At 33.5% G+C, this 22,462-nt stretch overlaps 1 protein-coding gene across 7 annotated transcripts in view; it reads left to right on the plus strand.

The window, feature by feature from the left end:
• The window catches only part of BCAS3 (BCAS3 microtubule associated cell migration factor), a 532,941-nt gene that overhangs the window by 214,587 nt on the left and 295,892 nt on the right, over nt 1–22,462 (plus strand). For 4 of the 7 annotated variants that reach the window (XM_041000469.1, XM_041000471.1, XM_041000466.1 and 1 more), the window contains exons 16-18: nt 3,733–3,883; nt 14,083–14,127; nt 21,097–21,221. In XM_041000469.1, the coding sequence (XP_040856403.1) occupies nt 3,733–3,883; nt 14,083–14,127; nt 21,097–21,221 (321 nt within the window). The remainder of the gene's footprint in view (nt 1–3,732; nt 3,884–14,082; nt 14,128–21,096; nt 21,222–22,462) is intronic. The other 3 variants (XM_041000472.1, XM_041000473.1, XM_041000470.1) reach the window with 1 other exon arrangement.

The raw sequence follows: 22,462 nt of genomic DNA on the forward strand, positions 1-22,462 counted from the left end.
GCCCTTTTCCAAATATTTTTTCCCATGTGTACCTATGTTTAGTTTTAGGCAGTGAGCACTTAATCACTCCTATTTGCACATTGAAGTATAAATTTTGAAATATCCAGCAATGCTGTCCCTTACTGCTTATTTTAGGCTAAACCAGTTGATAGATAATTTATTAGTTTACAGATGTCAGTGGCATATGCAATTGCTGAATTTTATTAGTTTGTGGCATTCACAATGTTACAGTCTCAGTTATTATTAATTAAAGATTCTAATTAATAGCCTTTTCACTGGTGATGAATCTTACACTATTTTCATCTGTATTGGCCATGAAATGATGCAAGAAATCACTTTTAATTATTAAAAGTGTTTCTGTTATCCTTATACAAGTTTGAAAAAATGTCATCAAATTAATCTCTTCCTGTTTTCTTCAAGACTACATTGTTTCAGTGTAATGCAGTCTGATTTGTTAAGCAGGCTAAAGCACTTTGTGTACCTTTAAGTGCTGTCTTTAATGTCCTTACAGCAGGCATACATTTCTTCTTTTAACTATGTGCAATTCTCGTTGGAGATTCAGGGGATATGGGGTAAAGATTTATTTTACTTACATGAATACCTTTATTCCTCCTTAATTTGTGAAAGAGGTATTGTCAAATGTTAACTTAATATTTTCTTAAAGGAATGTGAAAAAGTGGATTTGTGTCCAAGGAGGAAGTGGCATTAGGTTAAGCTTTATCTTAATTCTGAGGCATTGATCTTACTTTTGTTTTGTTTTTTGGAGTTTTTTTCTTTTGTTGTTGTTTTATTTTTTGTGACGATTACATGGTTGATCAAGGTGGGAAGGATTGAGGTTTAGGGAAAATTAGGTGAACTCATTGCTTCTAAGTTTGCTATTTATTTTTGTTGTTTCTGGGGGAAAGGGAGAGACAAAGGGGGAAACCCTCATGATAAGGAACTGCCACCTCATATCAACCCAGAGTCTCAATGTGTACATGTTCTATCTGCTGATTTGCTCCCCAAACACCTTGACACGTCTGAAGCTGGGATCCAGGAACTCAGTTCTGATGTCACCCATGGGTGGCAGGAATGAAATCATTTGAGCCATCTAGCTGCCTCCCATGATCTGCATTGTCAGGCAGTTGGAGTCTACATTCAGAGCCTGCTATAACATGAAATGCTGTGCTTTGGTAGCTGGGCTAAAAGCTACCCTGTATCATTTTGAAAGTGCTATCTTGGAAGAGTAGGCATTTGTCCAGTGATTTTATTTTTCATAAACTTGCTCTCTCTGTTCGCCTTGTACTGGAGGCTCTAGCTGGGGAAATTTGGCAAAAAGAAACAGAAGGTGTCCGGAATGGAAAATAGTAAAACTATCTTTTTGAATATGATACAATCTTGTAAATAGAAAATCCTAAGAAACACAAGAAAAAATGAGATCTAAAAAGCAAGTTCAGAAAAGTTGTAGAATATCAGTAATGTTGTCTATTAGGTAGATAATCAGGAATGTGAAATTAATAAGATCCCACTTATAAATTACTTGAAAAAAGTGAAATAATGAATAATATATTAGCTTAAAAAGTAAAAAAACAAACCTGTGCCCTTAAAATTACAAAACACTGGGACTGGTTCTATGTTACATCTCACATGGTGCCAGTTAATTTCCTGGATGTTTCAATTCTGATCCAGTTTCCTGCATATGGCCTGTGGAAAGAATGGGGATCCTTGGGCTGTGCACCTACATGGGAGACTCAGAAGTTGTTCCTGGCTTCTAGCTTCGGATCAGCTCAGCTCTGGCTCTTGCAGCCATTTATGGTGTGAACCAGCAAATGGAAGATATCTCTTCTCTTTCTCTTTCCTTCTCTGTGTAACTCTGCCTTTCAAACAAAAATAAATAAATTTTAAAAGCCCTGTAAAACATTATGGTAGGACCCAACGCAGTGGCCTAGTGACTAAAGTCCTCACCTTAAACGTGCTGTGATCCCATAAGGGCGCCGGTCCTAATTCCAGCAGCTCAATTCCCATCCAGCTCCCTGCTTGTGGCCTGGGAAAGCAGTTGAGGACTGCCCAAAGCCTTGGGACCCTGCACCCATGTGGGAGACCTGGAGGAAGTTCCTGGTTCCTGGCTTCGAATCAGCACAGCTCCAGGTGTTGTGGTGACTTGGAGAGTGAATCATTGAAAGGAAGATCTTTCTCTCTGTTTCTCTTCCTCTTTGCGTATCTGACTTTGCAGTAAAAATAAGTCTTAAAAAAAACCACAACATTATAGTAAGTAATTACAGAATACCTGTGTAAGTTGAAAAGCATTCTGTATTCTTGGATGACAAGTCCTTTACTTATAGTGGCATAGTATTTGCATATAATTTATCCATACCCTCCTGTTTATTTAAATCCTCTCTAAAATACTTAGGGTCCTTTTTTAAAGAAATTTTATTTTATTTATTTTTTTATTACATTGCATCATGTGACACAGTTTTTTAGGCACTGGGATTCCCTCTCCCCCTCCTCCAATTTAGGGTCTTAATACCAAAGTATTTCCAAAAATTTCTAGGAAATGGACATACAAGATAAGTTTATTTTATCATTGATTTTTTTAAAATGTGTTTTAAAGGGTATGTGGTTTTTAAATAATAGGCATTTCTATGAACTTTTTGAAGACCCTGTGTCTTCCTGAATTTAAAATGTTATGCAAATAATTCTGTGTAGAGGATAATTATGCCATTTGGTTAAGACATAACCATTTGTTCGGTACAGATACAGCTGTCGTAGGTCTAACTGCATGGTACATGAATGCTGTGAGGCAGACAGACTGGTTATACATTATGTGCAGGAGGGAACCTAAAGATTTATGAAATGGGGGTAGGCAACAGTAGGGCATGTGTAGAAGCAGGCTACACATTGCTTCTTTCTCATGGATTTAGGATTGTACTCAGCATACAATGAATTAAAGTTTTTTTTTTTTTTGAAATTTCGTAACTTTTTTTTCTTTCAAATATTTCTAGTTCATAGTTGGCTGAACCCACAGATGATAAACTTTTGGTTGCAGAGAACCAACTGTTGCCCTAAATTGATCAACAGGTTTAATGGACTTCCTATCAAAAGCTCCATAATGTTTTTCTCAGAAATTATGAAGGCATAGACAAAAATAGTCAATTTTACTTGATGTTTTGATGTAATGATACATTTAAGAAAGACACTATGGCGTAGCATGCTAAGCCTCTGCCTGCTGCATCAGTATCTCATATGGCACCAGTTTGATTCCAAGTACTCCTTTCTGCTCCAGCTCTCTGCTTGTATGCCTGGGAAAGTAGAGGCTAGCTGAAATCCTTGGCCCCTGTACCCATGTAAGAGGCCAGGAAGAATCTCCAGGCCTTTGGCTTCAGATATGACCAGCTATGGCCTTGCTGGCATCTGGGGAGTATACCAGCAAGTGGAAGATCTTAATCTCTCTCTCTTCTCTCCTTTCAAATATATATATAAAAGGCAACAAGCCACATTGACTGTCTTGAAAAAGATAAACATTTCATTTCCCTACCCTAAAGAATATATTTTCTGTTTATAATGAAGTCACATTTGTAGTTACCAAAGTTCTTTGGTTATTTTTTCACTATCCCTTTTTACTAACAATAATACATTTGGCATCCATTTTTTTTCTTAATTATGTTCTTAAAATAGTGCAGGAGTGAGTTAAAGCTCTGTCAATGATATGGATCCTTCCTTTGGTGATGCTTTTTGTCATTTTCTTCTTTGTAGGGAAACTGAATAGTCAAGACTCGTATAACAATTTTACCAACAACAATCCTGGCAATCCTCGACTTTCTCCTCTTCCTAGCTTGATGGTAGTGATGCCTCTTGCACAAATCAAGCAGCCAATGACATTGGGTACCATCACCAAAAGGACAGGGTAAGACGTCAGGCTTTGCACATTGTTTGTTTCTTGCAGCTTTTTTGTTTAAAAGGTTTGAACTAACAAAAACAAAGCACAATTTTCTTTTCATGGTTTTGTGTGTGTGTATGTATATATATATATATATATATACATATATACATATATGTATACATATATAAAAATACATATATATGTATTTTTTTTTGATTTCCAGCCTGTATGAAACTTGATGGCACCAGATTAAGTACAAATTGTAAAATTCGCACAGACATACTCACAAATATCCCTAGAAACAATAATACCAGGAAATTTAGTATGAACTAATAAGAAAAAAATCCATCCACTGAACCTTGTGTTTGTTGTTTCATGGCTTTGCTTGCTATTACAATTTGATTTTATTTTGGCTTTGGTAGAGATCACCAGGATTTAAAATGACTAGTAAGGAAAGAGTTTTAGATTGCAACTGTGTATCTAGTTCTTTCTAAAAATAATCTATATTGAAATAGAATTAACATAATTTTCTGTTAAGGGCAATGAGATGTTATGCATAATTTAAAAATTAAAAGCTCTAAGATTTGGCTTAAATCAAGATTGGTCTTTACTCATTCAGAAATTTTCAATAGCTGAAGTTTTTGCATTTATTTTAACTATTTCCGATCTGTGCTTATTTAATACTATTTTACGTGAAATAAAGTACAGAGAGGTAAATATTACATTATTACATAAATTTAGAAACTTAAAATTAATTTCTTATAAATACATAAGTGAATAGTGGTTTTCAGAACTTGGGAATGTTGTAGGAGAAGAGATGGATAGAGAGAAGATGGTTAACACTTCCCAGGGTGTAGGTTGGATAAAGGAACAACTTTAGTGTTCTATAAGCGTAGTAGTGTAACTATGGTGGACACTGATTCATTGCTTCAAATTAGCCAAGAGAGAGAATTTTTAATGTTCCCAATCCAAGGAAATTAAACATGTCTGTGGTGATAGTTAGCTCAGTTACTTTGATCTGATTATTGCACACTTCATAGATATGCCAGTCACAGATGCATAAATATGTATAATTACTATGTTGATGATCAGTTTAAAATATTTTTCTATTTATTTGGAATAGAAAATCATCACTTATTTGTGTTCCTGAAAAAAAGCTGTTATGTCTGTAGTATTGTTATATATTCAGTTATACAATAGTAGTGAAAATTCATTGTTTACTAGAAAAATAATTGAGCATCTTTAAGGCAAAGCACATATTTGCCTTGGGGAGCAGTTTTCAAGTTGCATGTAACCTGAAACAAGGGCTTAAAAATTCTGTGTTTACTCAATAAGCAGCAAACCCTGTTCATCCTCAAATAATTCTCAGGGCATTTCCAATGAAAAGCATAGAGTATACTTTTTCACATGTTGTTAGTATTGTTGTAATTTGTGTTTAAAATGGTCACAAAAATCACTTTTGTGATGTGAAATTATCATTGTTCTTAGGGATGAGGCTGTTTAGCTTGAGGCCCCTTGTCTAGGTGAAGTAGTATTTTGAATATTAAGTGATTCTCTCTTGAATGTAGAAATAAAACTCACTTTGTGGAACATTAGAGGGAAGAAACAAATATGGAAGTCCAACTTCCCAGATCACGTTTTATGGTACTGCTCTTTTGCCATGGATATTTTTTGATTGAGACTTTTAAACTCTGTGTTTGGTAATTGCATAATACAGAATTGATTTTTAAAAAATATTTATTTGAATGTAATGGTGTTTAGTTGGAACTGTTTTGTTGTAAATGGTATAATTTTTTCTTTTTAATGGCTGAGTAGTATTCCATAGAGTAGATGTACCACAGTTTCTTCCCATTCCTCAACTGTTGCTGAGAGACAATACTGTTGTAATAATATAGGAGAAAACAGTGTTGGGGGGGAGGGCAAATGGGAAAGGTGGAAGTAGAAATCCCTGAGCCTGTGAAACTGTATCATGAACAATGAAAAAAAAAAAGATACATTTGAAAGATATAGTGACAAGGAGAAACACACAGAGAAAGAAATTTTTCATGTGTTGGTTACTCCCCAAGTGTCTACAACAGCCTGTGCCAGCTATGCTAGAGCCAAGACAAAGAGTCCACAACACAGGCCAGATCTCCCAAGTAGGTGATGGGGATTCAGTTACTTGTGTGTCATCTTTGTGACCTGCTAGGATGTACATTAGCATGGAATTGTAATCAGGAGACGGGGCTGGGACAGGATTCCTGGTAAGATGCAGGCTCCCTAATCACTAGGCTAAGTGCTTGCTCCATAGAATTATTTTCTCGTAATGATGTCATTCAGTACATAATTATATTTTGACCTGCCCAGAATTGTAAAGGTGTACAGAAATCTTAGAAATTTTTTCTGTCTTGTTGACTCTAAATGAAACTTAAAATTGTACTGTTAGAATGCAATTTTATATTTTAAGTGAGAAGATTGTAAGATCAAAATATTCCTGGAGACAGGAAAGCATTTTCTAGGTCTGTTTCTGGTGTGGTTTTGATTTTCAGTATTTAAATGTAAGAGCCATGTTACTTCATAATGCAGAAAATGGGTTCTCTTTTGAGAACCTCCAAAGGTTCTCAATAAGCTCCTCCAAAGGTGTCTCTGAGATGTTTTGATTCTTAAAATGATAGTAAAGTTAGTTCAGAATATTGTGGGAAGGGAAATGAGTCTGTTTTTCTATATATTTCACTTTTCCCATAAGAAGTAGATAAATCTCTCATACTATCCTCTTTCTGTCTACAGTTAGGTGAGTAAAAATGGGTAATCATCTGGTTTACTTCCCTGCTGTGGGTTTTCTATGAGTTCTCTAAGTTTTGTTACAGCAGCTGGCGTGTGGAGTAGTGGATAAAGCTATTGCCCACCATGCCAACATCTCATGTGGGTACCAGTTTTTACCCCAGCTACGCCTCACTTCCCATCCAGTTCCTTGCAAATGGCTTAGAAAAAGCAGTGAATGGCTCAAGTGCTTGGGTCCCTGGAACCCATCTGGAAGAACTGGATGAAGTTCCTAACTGCTGGCTTCAGCATGTCTCAGCCCTGGCTATTTAGGCTATTTGAATAGTGAATCAATAGACGGAAGTGTTTTTTTAAAGATTGATTTATTTATCTATTTATTTATTTTATTCTAAAGTAAGGTATGCAGTGAGGAGGAGAGATAGAGAGGAAGATCACTTCTGATGCAGCCACACGGCCGGGGCTAAGCCAGTCTGAAGCCAGGCGCCTGGAGCTTTTTCCTGATCTCCCACACGGGTGCAGGGTCCCAATGCTTTGGGCTGCCCTTGATGCTTTTCCAGGCCACAAGCAGGGAGCTGGATGGGAAGCGGGGCCGCTGAGATATGAACCAGCACCCATATGGGATTCTGGCGAGTACAAGGCCACTAGGCTACCACACTCGGCCTGGAAGATCTTTCTCTTTTTTTCTCTCTCTGTTAACTATTTCTATAAATAACTGAATTTTTTTAAAGTGGTAAGAATTCTAACTTTTTGTAAAAGAATATATATTACACACCATGATTTTGTGAACAGTTAGATATTATTGTTCAATGGAGTATTATGATTTTGAGTTATATGTGCTTTGAAGCTAGTATTATTATAAGATACTTACATAGTGTTGACTAGGCTGTGTCTAACAGTTTTAAAGCCATTCTGTTTCTGTCACATTTTGAAATTCCATTTTGTATGTCTTATTACTGAAATGTTTAAGAGAAAAGATGTTTGTTTTGTCCCAAATCGAGTTATTTGATTTCATTTTTTGCCATTGTAGGAGACATACAGACTTATTGCAATATTAAGAAGAGTTCATATATACTAAAAATTCCATTAGCAGTTTAACTTCCTTACTTTATTGTTTATGTTCACTTGTCGTCTACATATACACTAGCATATTTCATTGTTGCTTATTTGGAACATTTTGTATAGACTTGTTACCCCCATATCCTTATGAACTTCAAAGTATAGTTTTTTTTTATTCTACTTTTCAATGTTTAATGTGTAAAAACTAGAACATCATGTTACATAACCACAGTATAATTATCCAAAGAGGAGATCTCAGAACAAATTTTATTAGCTGTCTTTTTTATTCTGTGTAATTGTTGTCTGTAATAAATTTTCTACTTGTGGCAGAGCTACAGAGTACCATAGAATACCATAAATTACCCAACCTACTGTTCTTTTTGTCTTTTTCTATTGACATGGAGTACTCATCAAATGCTTTGATGACAATGGTCATACGTTTTACTTCATCATTGCATGATTGTAAGAGTTAAAAGTTTTAAGTTATTTTCTGTCATGTTTGTTGATTATGATCAGAAAATGCTGTTGTGCTTTCCTTATTCTTTTACTATATCATCTAACTAAGCATTTGATCATAGAATTTCTGAAATATGTTTTTTTAGTTTTATTCCTTTAAAATTTAATGTTTTGAATTAAGCTATGTATAGTTTCCTGGTCAAAAGTAAAGTAATATTTTAGTTGGTGGCAAAAATATTCTGAATTTCTGTTTTTACCATATGCTTAGTTTAGATTTTAAAGGCTCTGTTTATTTACTTTATTAATTTTTAAACCCATGAACAGTTCTCCAAATTCCAGTTAAAATATTTGTGTTAATTACTGTTGTGTTTACTGAGCAATTTGATTGAATCATCACAGTCATCTTAATGATGAATGAATTTTTTTTTTTTGCTTGTCAGTTTTATCTTTATTCTGGAAATTGTAATTTACTAAAACTTTTATGAAATTCTTTTGCTAGTTTTTAAAAACAAAATTATCAAGAAGTTGATCTGTTTATAGGCAATTAAATTCTATGACTACTTCCAGTTTATTTATCTGATAATGTACTTAATAAAATTATATACTTTGTTACATCAGCTTTTATTTGTTTCATGTCCTAGATGTTTTGCCAGAGAATGTTATATTTCTAGAACAGAGATTTATAAGGATTTATTAGGAACTAATATTTAAATATTACCGTTGGGATGGGAGTTTCAACTTAAACCTTCAGGGAACAAGATGTGTGTTTACCCTATTTAACATCTGTGTTCCTATTTTCACAAATATGTACCCCTGAAAGCCTGTGCAGCATTAGGGACCATCTGTCTCATGCAAAGACATACATGCGGCCAGCAGAACTAGAAATGGCAGAAGACAGATGTGTTTACACCTTCTTGTCCAGCACCTTGAAGCAGTACTGGAGGATATAGGGCCTATTATGGCAACAGCTGTTACGTAGCCCTGTGATGGCTGTACATTGATGATGGCAAAAGAAATGCTAGAAGTTATTTGGCTCCAACAGAATCTGTTTTATTCCGGTTTCAGACTGGATGATGGCAAAGCCAAATTTCCCACACACATGATATTTTGTATCATTTAAAAAAAGAACGCCTTTTGCCATCAATTAAAAGTGAAACCGGATGCTAAGAGATTGTTCCCTGTCTTGGATGTAAGTTGTTGGTAGAAGAGATTTATTAGAAGCATTTCATAGATATTTGGCTGAATTAATAAATCTTGTGAGGAGGAACTTTTAAAAAATACTTTCTTGTAGTAATGTGCAAAATGGAAAAATTTTTATCAGTGTACTTAATTTTATTGATTGTAAATCTTAAAATATTTATGTATACACATTATTTTGTGGGTAAAAACCAGTAACGGTAAATTTCACAGAGGTCAGAGTAGTCTAATGGGAATAAATCATATAAAAATGAAAATGCAGTTACTTCCTTGCTCTTAACTAGGTTAACATTTTTAAAAGGAGATGTGACATGATTTGCTCTTTCATAGTATTTCCTTTTCTTGGTTAGAAGGAGCTTCCAGCTCCATTTTTTTTCTTTACCTTTATTCATTACTGTGTAAGATGTTAGGGATAGGTGTTGGGGTGATCTGCACCCTGGGGAAATAGGTTGGGTAATGTACTGGAAAAAATATGTTTAGGAGTCTGAAGCCCTGGCTTTACATATCCTTCTGCCACTTATCATTGATGAGTGCTAGGTAAATTTCCGTATCTGAAAATAAGTATATGTATATGGCTTTTGATTTTTCAGCCATTCTGTGTATGAGAGAATTCTTACCTATTCTTTAGTGGGTGAGTAATGACATTGGCATATTCTCAGTCTTGAAGATGATCCGTTCCTTACTTTAATTTAGTTTGGTCCACTTTATCATATTTATAAAACTTGATCTGTAGCTCAGTTCTTTCAGCCAAGTGCTGAGTATTAGGTGGAAGATTTGGAAAAAGTTCCAGATGTTATGATAGCAGATGGCAATTCCCTACTCATCTTCTGTAACTTTAGATTCTTGATAGTTTGCTGTGAGTGTTTGCTTCTAGTTATGAAATAATAACGAATGTGTTCTCATTAAAATGTAGATGAAATGTTCACATGTGTAATATATTTATTATAGTTTTGACTTTCCAGTCTTTGTGCTAAATTAGTAAGGTACTTAAATCATGTCAGTTTATTGAATTTTACTATGAATCAGTTTTTTTAAAATGGAATCTGCTGTATACTATTTTAAAGTCAACACAAATAACTATGCAAAATTTTCGACATTATTTATGATATAGTAGTTTCTTTATGCCATATATGGCAAAATTTGAACATTTTTTTTGTAATAAAATTGTTTTGCATTTTCAGTTCGTAATTGTGTATCTCAAATTAAACAATTACCTGTTTTCAGCCTCAGTTTTCCTTGCAGATCAATATTTTGAAACCGACAATGTCATAAGTCTCTTTTTAGGGAGTAATTAAAAGAATGGAAAATTAAAAAGCAATATTTGAAAATGACATAATGGGTAATTTGCTCATGTTCATGTGGGAAATGTGAGTTCACTGCAGTTGCTGCCTAATTAAGTGGAGGCACAACAGCAAGTGGAAATTAGTGTTCCTAGAATTTATTTTTATACATTTTTTACACTGAATGCTACATACTGGTTTCTTTTTTTCTCTTCTCAGTCCGTTTAATATTTAGGTCTGTTATATGAAAGTACTTCATTCTCATAAGACATAATCAATTAAAAATAGGATTATAGAGTTTGTTTATAGATGTCTATTAGACTCTAGTTGCTTTTTTAAAAAAATGTGAAGGGAATTATTATAATCTTTTATTATGGGAGTCAGATTCTGGATTTGAATTGTACCAGTCAAATAAGCTTTACTTCCTTTCCCCCTCCATTTTAAAACATCTTCACATTGCCTTGATTTCAACTAATAAAACCAAAATATTTGTAGTGCCATGTGGTAGCCAGCAACAAAATGATTCTGGAAAATGGCATTAATGTATTATGAAAGGTAATATCTTCCTGTCTTCTGTAGTCTCCAGGAAAAACCTTTTGAGAACTAATGATCAGTTCATTTCGCAGTGGTTTATAAATAAATCTGTAATAAACATTTTTGGATTTTTAGTCTCATGACTGATTTTTCCTGAGATTTTTCAATGGGAATTCAGCTCAGAAAAGACATAATTATGACACAGTGAACAGGTTATGTATGGCTGGATTGTTAAGCTTGCTAAGACTTAATAGTATTGGGAAACACAAATGCTTCAGATCTGCATATAGTAATTTGAATTGCATATGTTACTGCAGGCAATCTCCCAATTCTACATCCAGTCCCACTCACATACTTGTCTTTCCTCTTCTGTCCAACCCTTGTCACACTCCAGTATAGAGCTACAGCTGTGGCCCTCCAGCAAAAGAGAGTGGGGGTAAAGTCATAGGTGAAGACAGCTGGATCACCGACTTGTACTTTGTGACTCTATTTTCATTCTTTTGCTACTGAGGAAAGATTAAGCAGGCTTATTTCAAAAGAACAGCTGACACTATCCGTACAAAGTCAGTAATTACGTCAGTCACTATAATTCTTTGGGGTTTGTGGATCTTCTTTCACATTTATGTGGCAATGGTCCAGTGTGTAGAACTAGACAAGAAGTGGGTGAGTATGGATTGGCTATGTGCCAAATGTTCATACTAAACCAGGTTCTTGCCATTTTTCCCTAGCCTCCCTCCTTTTCCGTTAGTTGTGTGAGCTGTGAATCCTTATCTGAGTGAAGTAGGATCACTGTTAACTGATACAACAGATTGACCTTGTGGGTAGGCAACCTTCGTGTCTTTAAATTGACAGTGTTCTTTTTTAGTGTAGGCTAAGAATTCTTGCTGGACACACATTGTTGATGCCTGGAATGCAAGTTTAGGAACTTTTTGCTGTTTTTAAGTTTCTGTGTCACTGATTTATTTGTTCAAGTAATCTATTGTTCAACTAATTTATTTATTAGAAAGCTTAAAATATGGACCAGTGTATTTACAGCTGCATAGGTAGAAATGCCTAGGGTGAAATGTAGAAAGTTGAAAGTTTTATTTTTGGTTGTTTGGTTTTTGGCATCAATGGAGTAAACTTTCAAGTCAGAAAGTATTAATGACTTTCAAGTCAGAAAGTATTAATGAAAAACTTTCACATTCATTGCAGTGAACCAGCAGTATTATGATTTGTTTGCTGAAATGGAGGGCTGTTTGCAGCCCTGACCTTCTTGATCACAAGCACTCCAAAGTGAGGAAGGCACTGTGGGCACTTAGAAGTGATCTGAACCTTATGAGTTTTGGTAATTTCTGTGTGAGGTCACTGTACTCTTGAGAGATGGAACACATCAAGTGGTCTCAGTTATTTAAATCTGTGCTTAGGAAAATGCAGGATGAGTGCTAGTAACATTTTATTTTTGATGTAATTAGTGAGTCTGAAATCAGATAAAGGGATTATGATTTTTTTTTCTGTTAATGAAATAGAAAATACAGTTTTGCTATTGGTTCTGCAGACCAGCAGCATTGCATTATCTGAATGTCTTATGGAAATGGAGAATCACAGGCTTACTGTTACATTACAAAGTGAATTTATGTGTATGCTAAAAAATTCCAACATTAATGTTTATAAAATATTGAAATAAATATGTAAAGTTTAGGAACAACACATTTATTAAAGTGCTTGAATCTTGTTTGTATATGTTCAAGCTCAGGCCAGCATTCACTCTATAAAATTTTAGGTCCACTTTTTGCAATTTGAATGATGACATCAAATTTCTGATTTTATTTTTATTATTACCTATGAGAGAGCCATCCTTTATTTGCACTGATAGTGTCTTTCCTTCTCCTTATCTCCAGCTCTCATTTTTTTGTAGCTCATATTCCTCTGGTTATTTTTGTTTATGTGTAATGTGCTTCAGTATTCTGAATTGTACTCAGTATTGTCAAAATGCTTTTTTCTAGTTTCAGATTGTAGATAAGTATATTCAGTTTAATGGGAAATTAATGCTAATTAGCAGGATTTTAAAAAAATCTAGTACCAAGTTTGAGAAGGTAATACCCAGGTTGTAGCAGTGTGCTTTTTCCTTCTATTTGTTACAGTCAGATTATTATGAACATTTTGTTTTGGATATAATTTAATCACCCTGTCTTATTGGCATTGGGTTGTTCATAGCCTGTCTTAAATACTGGGAGCATCCGTCTCAGAAGGAATGTGTATCGCCAGTTGTACTGAAAAGAGGCAGATACAGCTTTTCTAACTTTAGTTTACTGCATTTCCCTCTAGCCCAGCAAAGGCCAGACCGAGGACTCTAAGCTTCTGTTTCGTTAGGCGATATGCTAGTTTCCTGGAAGTTGACCAAAAGCAGAGAAAAAAATCATATCACATGTATTTAGTACTGGTTCCTTTGGCTGATAATAACCAGTTCAGTGCATAAATAAGCAATTTATTCCTACAAATAAACAACTTAAAAATATGTGAGACTGCAGCTAGTGAAGAGCCATCAATCGGAGTTTTCATTCAGTCATTTTTTTAGCTGGATTTAAACTTTCTGTGTCATACAGCCTTGCGTTATTGCTAATGATCTCACAGTGTTCCATCTGATTATTCCATTGAATTTCTGCTTTGTTTTTAAGGGCCTTAATAGTGAACTTTAATTTCAAAATGCTACAGAGGAATTCCAGAAAAGGGAGAGAAATAGATAGTTTTGAAATTCATGAATCTCTTGACAATTAAGGGCCTAATAACTATTTCATTTTGTTTATTAATTATATCAAATAGTCTGTACAACACTATTGCAGTTGATCACAAGTTTTTCAATTTAATCCATACTCTATAACAGTATGATATACATGTATTTGTTAATGCTAAATGACTTTTTCTCTATTTTTTTGTGCATTTCCCCCCTTTTCCATGAAGGCCTTATCTCTTTGGAGCGGGGTGTTTTTCCATAAAAGCTCCATGGTGAGTTCCAGTTCAGTCCCGCATGCCTAATTCATTTTCTGTACTCTCAAAAAGTGACTCTGTTCTGTAGTTTTGTTTTCAGTTGCATGGCCTGATCACATGTAGATGCACCAGATTTCTGAGTAATTTGTAGATAAGACATGAATGTTAAAATTAAACTTTTAAAAAGCAGGATTATTTCTTATTTCACTTAATTCCTTGAAAAAATTTAATTACTATTACACAATTCTTTAAAAAAAGAATGCTATCATGCTCTGGTAGATATTGCATTACATGGCTAACTCAAGCTTTGAGAATTATTGTGATAGACATTCCCTGCATATCATGCTTCACATTTGAAAACATAATTTATTTTGAAATATAAATATATTTAAATTGTACCAAGAATGCCCTATAAAATTATATTGTAGTTAATTTGGACCTAAAGGGCAACAGTAGTTCTGGTTTTTGAAATCAGGAATGTGAAAAGCTACATGTTGAGTAAGAATGTGTTTCAGATAAAAACTCCCAAATAATTTCTTATTTTGAACTTGTAGGGCCTGCTCATTATACGTTAATTATTTAGTAAATTATTTTATAACATTGGAGAGAAAACAGTTTTGTCAGTTTTGGACATGAACTTGCACGTAAAGATGAGAAATGGAGTATATTATGAACCTGCTATGAAATGTTTATTAGCTAAGTGTCAGAGTCCTCGAATTGGATTGTCGGGGTCTTAAATCACAGCTTACACTTACTAGCTGTATGATCTGATGCAATTTCTAAAACCCTCTGTTTCTTGTTTTTCTTATCTGTTAAATGAATTAGTAGCACTTACCTTATTAGTTATTGTGAGGAATAAATGAACTGATACATACAAACAGTGTCTGGCACATAGTAAACACTCAATAAATATTAGCTGTGACCACTACAAATTTTTTCCAGGTAAAAGGGAAAAAATAATAAGCTTGACAAAAACGTCTTTAAATTATATCAGATTTTTAATTTTTTTTTTTTTTGCTTTAAAGAGTATTTGAAACATGAAAGTTTTGAGAACTATCAGGGAAATTTGTTTTAATTTAGTTATGATACTTAAATCTACACTTTTATATCTTATAACTGCTACTAGGAATTGTTCATGCTATCCTACTGAAGTAGAAGCAACATTCTAAGCTTTGCTGTTACAGATAAGGAGCTTAAATAGTTTTTCAGCATTACTTTTCCTGTTCAAATGCTACAGAGTATTTGAGTATTTTGTTATACAAGAAAAGATGACATACAACAAATGGACAAAATTTTCCTCCTTGAAAGACAACAGCACACTTAGCACACAGTTTGTTAAATTACTGTAAGTAAATTCAGAGTATAAAGGACTATGTGAAAGTCTTCATTCTCTGTGTAATCAGGTTTCCTTTAAAAACAAGCAAGATACGTAGGTCTTACTTTGGATCTTTTAGCGAGCAGTGAATTTTACATGCTATAATAAACATGATAAAATTTCTTGGTGGAAAAATTTAAGATTCTGTTGCATTTTAGAGTGCATTCCTCGTTCTAAGTACAAAGGAAAGGATTTTAGTATGTTAACTTTTCATGTAGAAGTAAAGATGGAGTAACAAATGTTGTCTGTTAAGTAAGAAAAGTTCATTCCTTCAACAGCTTATGTGCTCCTCACATTTAAGCAAAAGCACTTGTCAACTAGAAATGATTTGAGGTTGAAACAAGATTAAAAGAGCCAGATTAAAGAAAGGGATATATGAAATATAGTAGACTTTTAAATCATTGCCTGTCTTTTAGAAGACTGCTTTGTGGTTTGTTTGATGCCATCGTTAGCTCACAAGAAACTCATTTTTAGTCACTTATACTAGACTAAAAGGTCCTCCTTTAAAATACTCTACCAGTATGCATGTTTTTTCCATTAAGATCTTAATGAAACCTCAAATTAAGGCAGCAAATGAATATAAATTTGACAACTTCTTTCATTTGTATATAAGGGCTCCTTTGTTTTGATAGGTTTTGCTCTTTCTCCGTGATATTTAACATTCAATCTGAGAATATTTTTATTTTTTGAAGTAAAATTTGTTAATTATATTTGTAGTATTTGTACTTTTAGTGTAAGATATATATGTTGGATGGCAATAAAATTTTCAGTTTTGAAATTATTACTTCCAAGTTGAACCGTTTGTACTTGATATTTTATACAAAAATTTTACTTTTGGTATAATACAGCTCATACAGCTTTTTCTCTAAACTGGTTCTTAAAACTCATTCTGTTTCCCATTAGTTAGTTTTAAAGTATGATAATTCTCTTTTATGTTAGAGTAAAACAACAAGCTCATTTATTAGAAATAAACTATAAAAGCAAACTTCCACATTTTAGTTGTTTTAGACTTTTGTGGCAAATTGTATCCTCTATATTAGTTTAATAGGTGACTATGAAACAAAGTGAAAGAATTACAAATAGTATGTAATTCTTTAAATATAAAATTTAAGTTGAAATAACTAGTGTGAGTTTTTAAGCTCTTTTACTTTTAGTATTACAGTCAAATAAGTACCAAGTAATTATAAAGCTAAAATGCATGTAATACTTTCTTGAAGCCAAAGTTATTTTTGAATTGCTTATCAAAAATATAACAAATCGATAGTCCATCAGTATATATCCATCATATATATTTATTTTATTATATAAAGTTAATATGACAAAATAATTATATACCTGTAAAGTTAGATTTGAAACTTTCTTTAGTATTGTCTAGATTTTGATGAGAAATTTAAGTATTCATATAAAGGAATTTTGTGAGAATAAAGTTTTATTATTTATTTTTCTAAAAGTTAATACTTCTTAAAAGGGAGAATATTTTCTAATCTAATAGAGATCTGTTAGAACCCAAAGAATAAATTGTGGCATGATGAAATAGTTATAGACAATATGTTTAGACTTTTTTTAGTTATTTTAAATTAGATACTTTGTGTAAAACAGTATTGATCATGAAAGAAAATTTCCATAAGACCTTTCAAAAGCTTAATCATAATAAAGGGCATAAATTTTCTTCATCATCTTATGTTGAAGCTTAACTATCGGCTGTTATTTACGTTAAAGAAAAGGGAAGAAATGGTGCTTCTATGTTGCGTGTGCTCTCTCTACGTTTGTGTTCTGCAGCACGCACGCATCAGCACTGCTTTCTGATCGTGCTGCCCACAAACCGCCTCAAATATCTTGTTCTGTGGCACCTCCTTAGATCAACGAGGTCCCTATCCTACGATTTTTAAACAGATAGTAGTTGTTTGTAGTTGATTGTGGGAGAGAAATTCAATATGTTAATCTGACCAGATTACATAATACAGTAAAAGCCAGTGGGAAGATAATGGGAAACTTCAGTAAGCTTTGTGAATATTTTTGAAGTCCTATTATGTTAATATCCCCATATAATTCTCATGCTGTGCTGAAGCACTTATGCCTTTCCATAGAACATGTAGGACACAATGTAATTACTGATTGTGAATTTAGCATCTTATCTATTAATTTTTTATACTTTAAATGATGTAATTTTGAAGGTTTAGGAATTCCCCCTATTCTTTTCCTTCTTTCCCTACTCCCCAGTGTCTCCTTTATTTTCCCTCACATTATTACAGTAGTGTAGTTTTTTAGTAATAGTTACAAGTTTAATGTTCTATTGATTCACTTTTATTATTTTTGATTATGTTATTTTGTATCAGGCTTACTTAATAGACTATTATTATGATCATTTTTCTTAAACAATGATAGTTAGATTCCTTTTCTCTTATGCTTTGCTGCAGGGTTGTTTATAAAAAGTTAAATGAGTAAACGCGCATGAGATATCCTTAGGAAGAACCCCATTAGGACTATGATCATGTGTTTTGTTCATGTGTATAAGTGTTCTAAGAATCTGCCTTTATAATCCTACAATTGATCTTCAGGACCCATTATACATCTAATTCTTATTTTTATGGTATCCCATTTATTGAATACATGAGCAAGTCAGTGTGAAGAGGCTTCTAAGCATGTGCAGGAATTCATTTAGTACTCACAAATTTTCTGTGATAGGATTTGTTCAAGAAAATTCTTTCAGAGGAAAGGAGATGATGAGAGCAAGAACAACAAATTATAATTAGAATACTGTCTGATAAAAATTTAGTCACCAACATTCATGTGTAAATTCATATGACTTGCAAAGTTAACACTTGTCTATTTTATTCTGAGTCATTGCATGTGTATACCGTTTTACATCTCTATTTTCCTTAAATAATATGATCATTCCAGATGTAATTTAACATTATAAAAAATATGATGTGAGTGTGCTCAGTAGCCGTTTATCTGTTTAATAACAGGTAGCAAGCTGTTTTCAAAGGTGAAAATTCTTTTCATTCTCTGTTACGTGTAATTTATACTAATGACATTTATGGAGGCCCGATTAGAGGAAAAAAATGATTTAAAAACCTTATATAAATTAAACTTGTTTTTATTGTAAAATACTCCTGTGGGAGATATTGAATTAAATTTATATAGAATAACTCTAGGTTGATGATTTTCACTTGTTTGTTCTATAACTGAATTTTATGTAACTTACAGAATTTTATGAGATTTTAGTTTTTGATATGGGCTTATATAAGACCATAAACTAATAAAACATTGGGAATATGCTAAATTCATCTACTATAATTTTTCTGCTTTTTATTATTCTGCTAGCAAGGTAGCCATCTGGCCCAATACCAACTTTGTTAGTTTTGTTTAGGATTCATACTTTAAGAAGAATCATATTTTTTCTTAGGAAGTGACAAGCTCACTCTGTTACCACATGATTTTAAACAACAAAAATCACATCTACTAATTTGCAAAAGCTTCAAACTTGTTCCTTGATGTTTGTTTGTACATGGTAGTTTTGTTGTTCCCTGATGGTTATTCTATTACAAGAACACAATCCCACAATGCAAAAACCTTTAAAATTTTAGGATGGTTTTTCTCTCTCCTCTTTCCAGCAAACCCTCAGAGTTTAAAGATGACTAATGGTGCTTCATAGATGCCATCTACAAAGAACTACCCAAGGCAGTAGTTCAGTGATGATTTTTCTTTTTTGAGGGAAAATATATTTATAGCAGAGGACATCATAATCAGAGCATAGCGGATGCCAGTGACCTGAGTATTGTTAGAGGTTATATGGTTTGCTAGGTGTGGGATAAGTTTAAGGCTGAATAACTTGTGGCTGATCCAGTTATGAAGAAATGAAGTTGATTGTGAAATCTCTGGAAGGTTGACTGTGACTAGTTTTGTGTTTTAAGAATGTTGTGATTTATTAAGAAGGTGATGTTAAGAGTATAGTGAATGTTAATGGTGGAAATGAGATGAATTTTCATGTGTAACAGTAATTGTTATATGTGGATTTGATTCAAAATGTGTTATCAAAGGGAATAATCTGAGTATCCTCTGACCCAGACTCATTGCTTTCTGTAGGAGAAAAATAAAAATACTAAAATATAGTTTTTAGGAATTCCTTGAAAGATACTTGAAAGACTGTTTCAAATGTCATCGGAACTAGAAAGCCAAGATTGCCAACACAAAATCTAATATTTTGTAAACTGATGAGGGCTGTGGGCCTTAGAGAAAGATTTTTGATTGGCATTTTTATACATGACGAAGAAATTGCTCAGTTGATACTAATTGCAAGGAATCAAACAAACTCTGACAACAGACGTAATAGAATCCATGAAATAACTATTGGAGTAGGCTCTGAGTGGTTGAATAACTTACCTAAAAGCCACACAGCTATTGAGCAGCAACACTGAAGTTAAAATTTAGGTTTCTTTTTGACTTCTAAAATCAGTCTACTTGCATCCCGTCATACTTTATCTAAAGATAAAGGAAAGTGACTAGACGAATGGAGCTGTATTGCTTGGGAAGGTTATGGAGAAGAAATGTTAACATCAGCACCAGCATTCACTATATCCCAGCTAAGATATGACAGTGATGCTATTTTCTGATCTATGAGTTTGAGAAAATAATTTATATATGATGGTTAGCAAACTTAGTAACGAGCTTTAGGGAAGCTCTTAATAAGTCCAAGTAAAACTGAAACACAGCATTTGAGAGAAAATGAAAGGTAGATGCTAGAAATTAGGAATATGCAAGTTTATTTGTGAAAAACTTTACATTGGTAGTGATATAAGAATAATTCAAAAAAGATCATTAAAATGGAATTAAAGGATGTTTGTTTTGGTGTAAAATTTTGTGAAATCTGTGTATAGTTTTTTTGTAAGTACATTTCCTGTGAAATTTTTTAGACGTATGTGTGAAGTAATAATTGCTAAATGTGTCCTCACACATATAAAAAATGAGAGATTTATGCTTGTGAGACTATTGATATTTATTTCTGCCTTGGTCTTTTCACTGAACCAAAATAGACAAAATATTATTACAAGTCAAAGAAGAAGCAACAGATAGGAAGATAGGTGAATATACCGTATTGGTTCATTAAGCTTGCTCCCACCCCCATTCACTGCATAATTCAACATGGTATTTTGGCTGAGAGCATTTTCAAGGTTTCATGCAATATCATCTCATTTTCATAACGCTTTTGCCATTCACGTGTGTTGTTAACTCCCCAGTTTTATATCAACAGAAACTGATAAACCATTGTATTATTGTGTATTGTCTGTATTGGTATTACTGCTGCACACTGACTTTCCAGAGAAATGTTACCCAAAGACACTGAATTTTGCCAACACATATGGCACAAGAGGATTTAGTTTTATTGGGCTTTTAAATTGTTGCCTTTACAAGACTGAGTACCTTAGAACTAATTTTGCTTTCACACTAGAATATATCGTCACATCACCAGTTGTTACTTAAGGGAGATTGCATGACCCTGTTGTAGCATTTGAATACTTACAGGTGGAATTTATAGGAAAATCCCTTATTATCTAGAGAACTGCCATTTCATTGTGTTAATTTTTTTTCTGTCATTTTATTTTTTTAAGCAAAGTTAAACCACCTCCACAGATTTCACCTAGCAAATCGGTGGGTGGAGAATTTTGTGTGGCTGCTGTCTTTGGAACATCCAGGTCATGGTTTGCAAATAATGCAGGTCTGAAAAGAGAAAAAGGTATGTATTTTTACTGATGTTCAAATATATTATTTGTGGGTTTTTTTTTTTTTTTGCTTCTTAAGTAAAATTGGTAGTATTATATCTCACAAAATCATAAACCCAATAATGTGGAAACTAGTTTTTCTGTTCAAGTTATATGTCTCCTCAACTACTGGAACCCAAGTTTTCCTCTTAAATAAACATGGCACAAATTGGACATTGAGTACTTTTGGCTTTATTTGTTGGTGACAGTATACAGGTGATCTCAGTGCTATCAATTTCATATCCATTGTATAACTTTGACATTTTACAGGCTAGTTCCTCACTATTATTTGTTAAAATGGAGAGAAAAATGTTTAAGTTTTAACTAGTTTATGAGTGCTAAAATCAGATATTTCAATTACATTTTCTTATGATTTCTAATTTGTTAAAAAAAACTCAACAACTCTGATCTTTCTGTGATCTTTCTTTTTTAAAATTCATTTTTATTTATTTGTAAGACAGTGACACACACAGGGAACAAGAGTTGCCCTCCACTGGTTCACTCCCCAAATTGGCTACATTGGCTGGGACTGGTTTGAGTATGTTGTGATTTTCCCTAAAGTAGGTCACCAACTGTGTTGTTACTGGTCACTTTGCTGTTGAGTTGCATAGACTGCATTGTTCCTGGCAAAATGGCTGTGTACACTTCACACTGGCAGTCAGACGTCAGTCCTTTCCCTTGTTATCGCCTTTCAGTGACCCCTTCTTGGGTAATAGGATCTCAGGCACGGCAGGTTCCTTACCTAACTGAGAGAGGATACTATGAAGTAGGCAAGCCTTCCATTTCCTTATCCTATCTTTATGTTTTTTGTTACCTCCTTAGGTTTAATGATGCTATCAAAAAGACTTTTTTGTTACCAGTTGAAACCTTATGTGAAGCTCGATTTCAAGTTGTTCTCCCTTCTGTTCTAATTACCCTTTTAACTTGCTACTCCTTTGTGTCCCACTGGCTAGTCATTAGCAATTTTCGCAAATCAGCTGTAATTGATTCGTCTGACATAGAGATAAGATGACCCACCCAGCATTCATGAGTGATTTTATATGCTCTTTGGTTTACTTTAAACCCCCAGATAGAAGTCTAAACCTGTTTTGGTAGCAAATACATGTGTATTCCTTATAAAGTCATTTTGATTAGATCCATATTCAGCCACTGAACTCTCAGGGTATTGCAGATCTTCATTTACCACGAACAACCTTAATGCTATTGAAAGACAAGA

This window comes from Ochotona curzoniae, unplaced genomic scaffold (genome assembly GCF_017591425.1).
Source record: "Ochotona curzoniae isolate NIBS_2020 unplaced genomic scaffold, NIBS_Ocur_1.0 scaffold_2453, whole genome shotgun sequence".
In the NCBI taxonomy this organism is placed as follows: Eukaryota; Metazoa; Chordata; class Mammalia; order Lagomorpha; family Ochotonidae; genus Ochotona; species Ochotona curzoniae.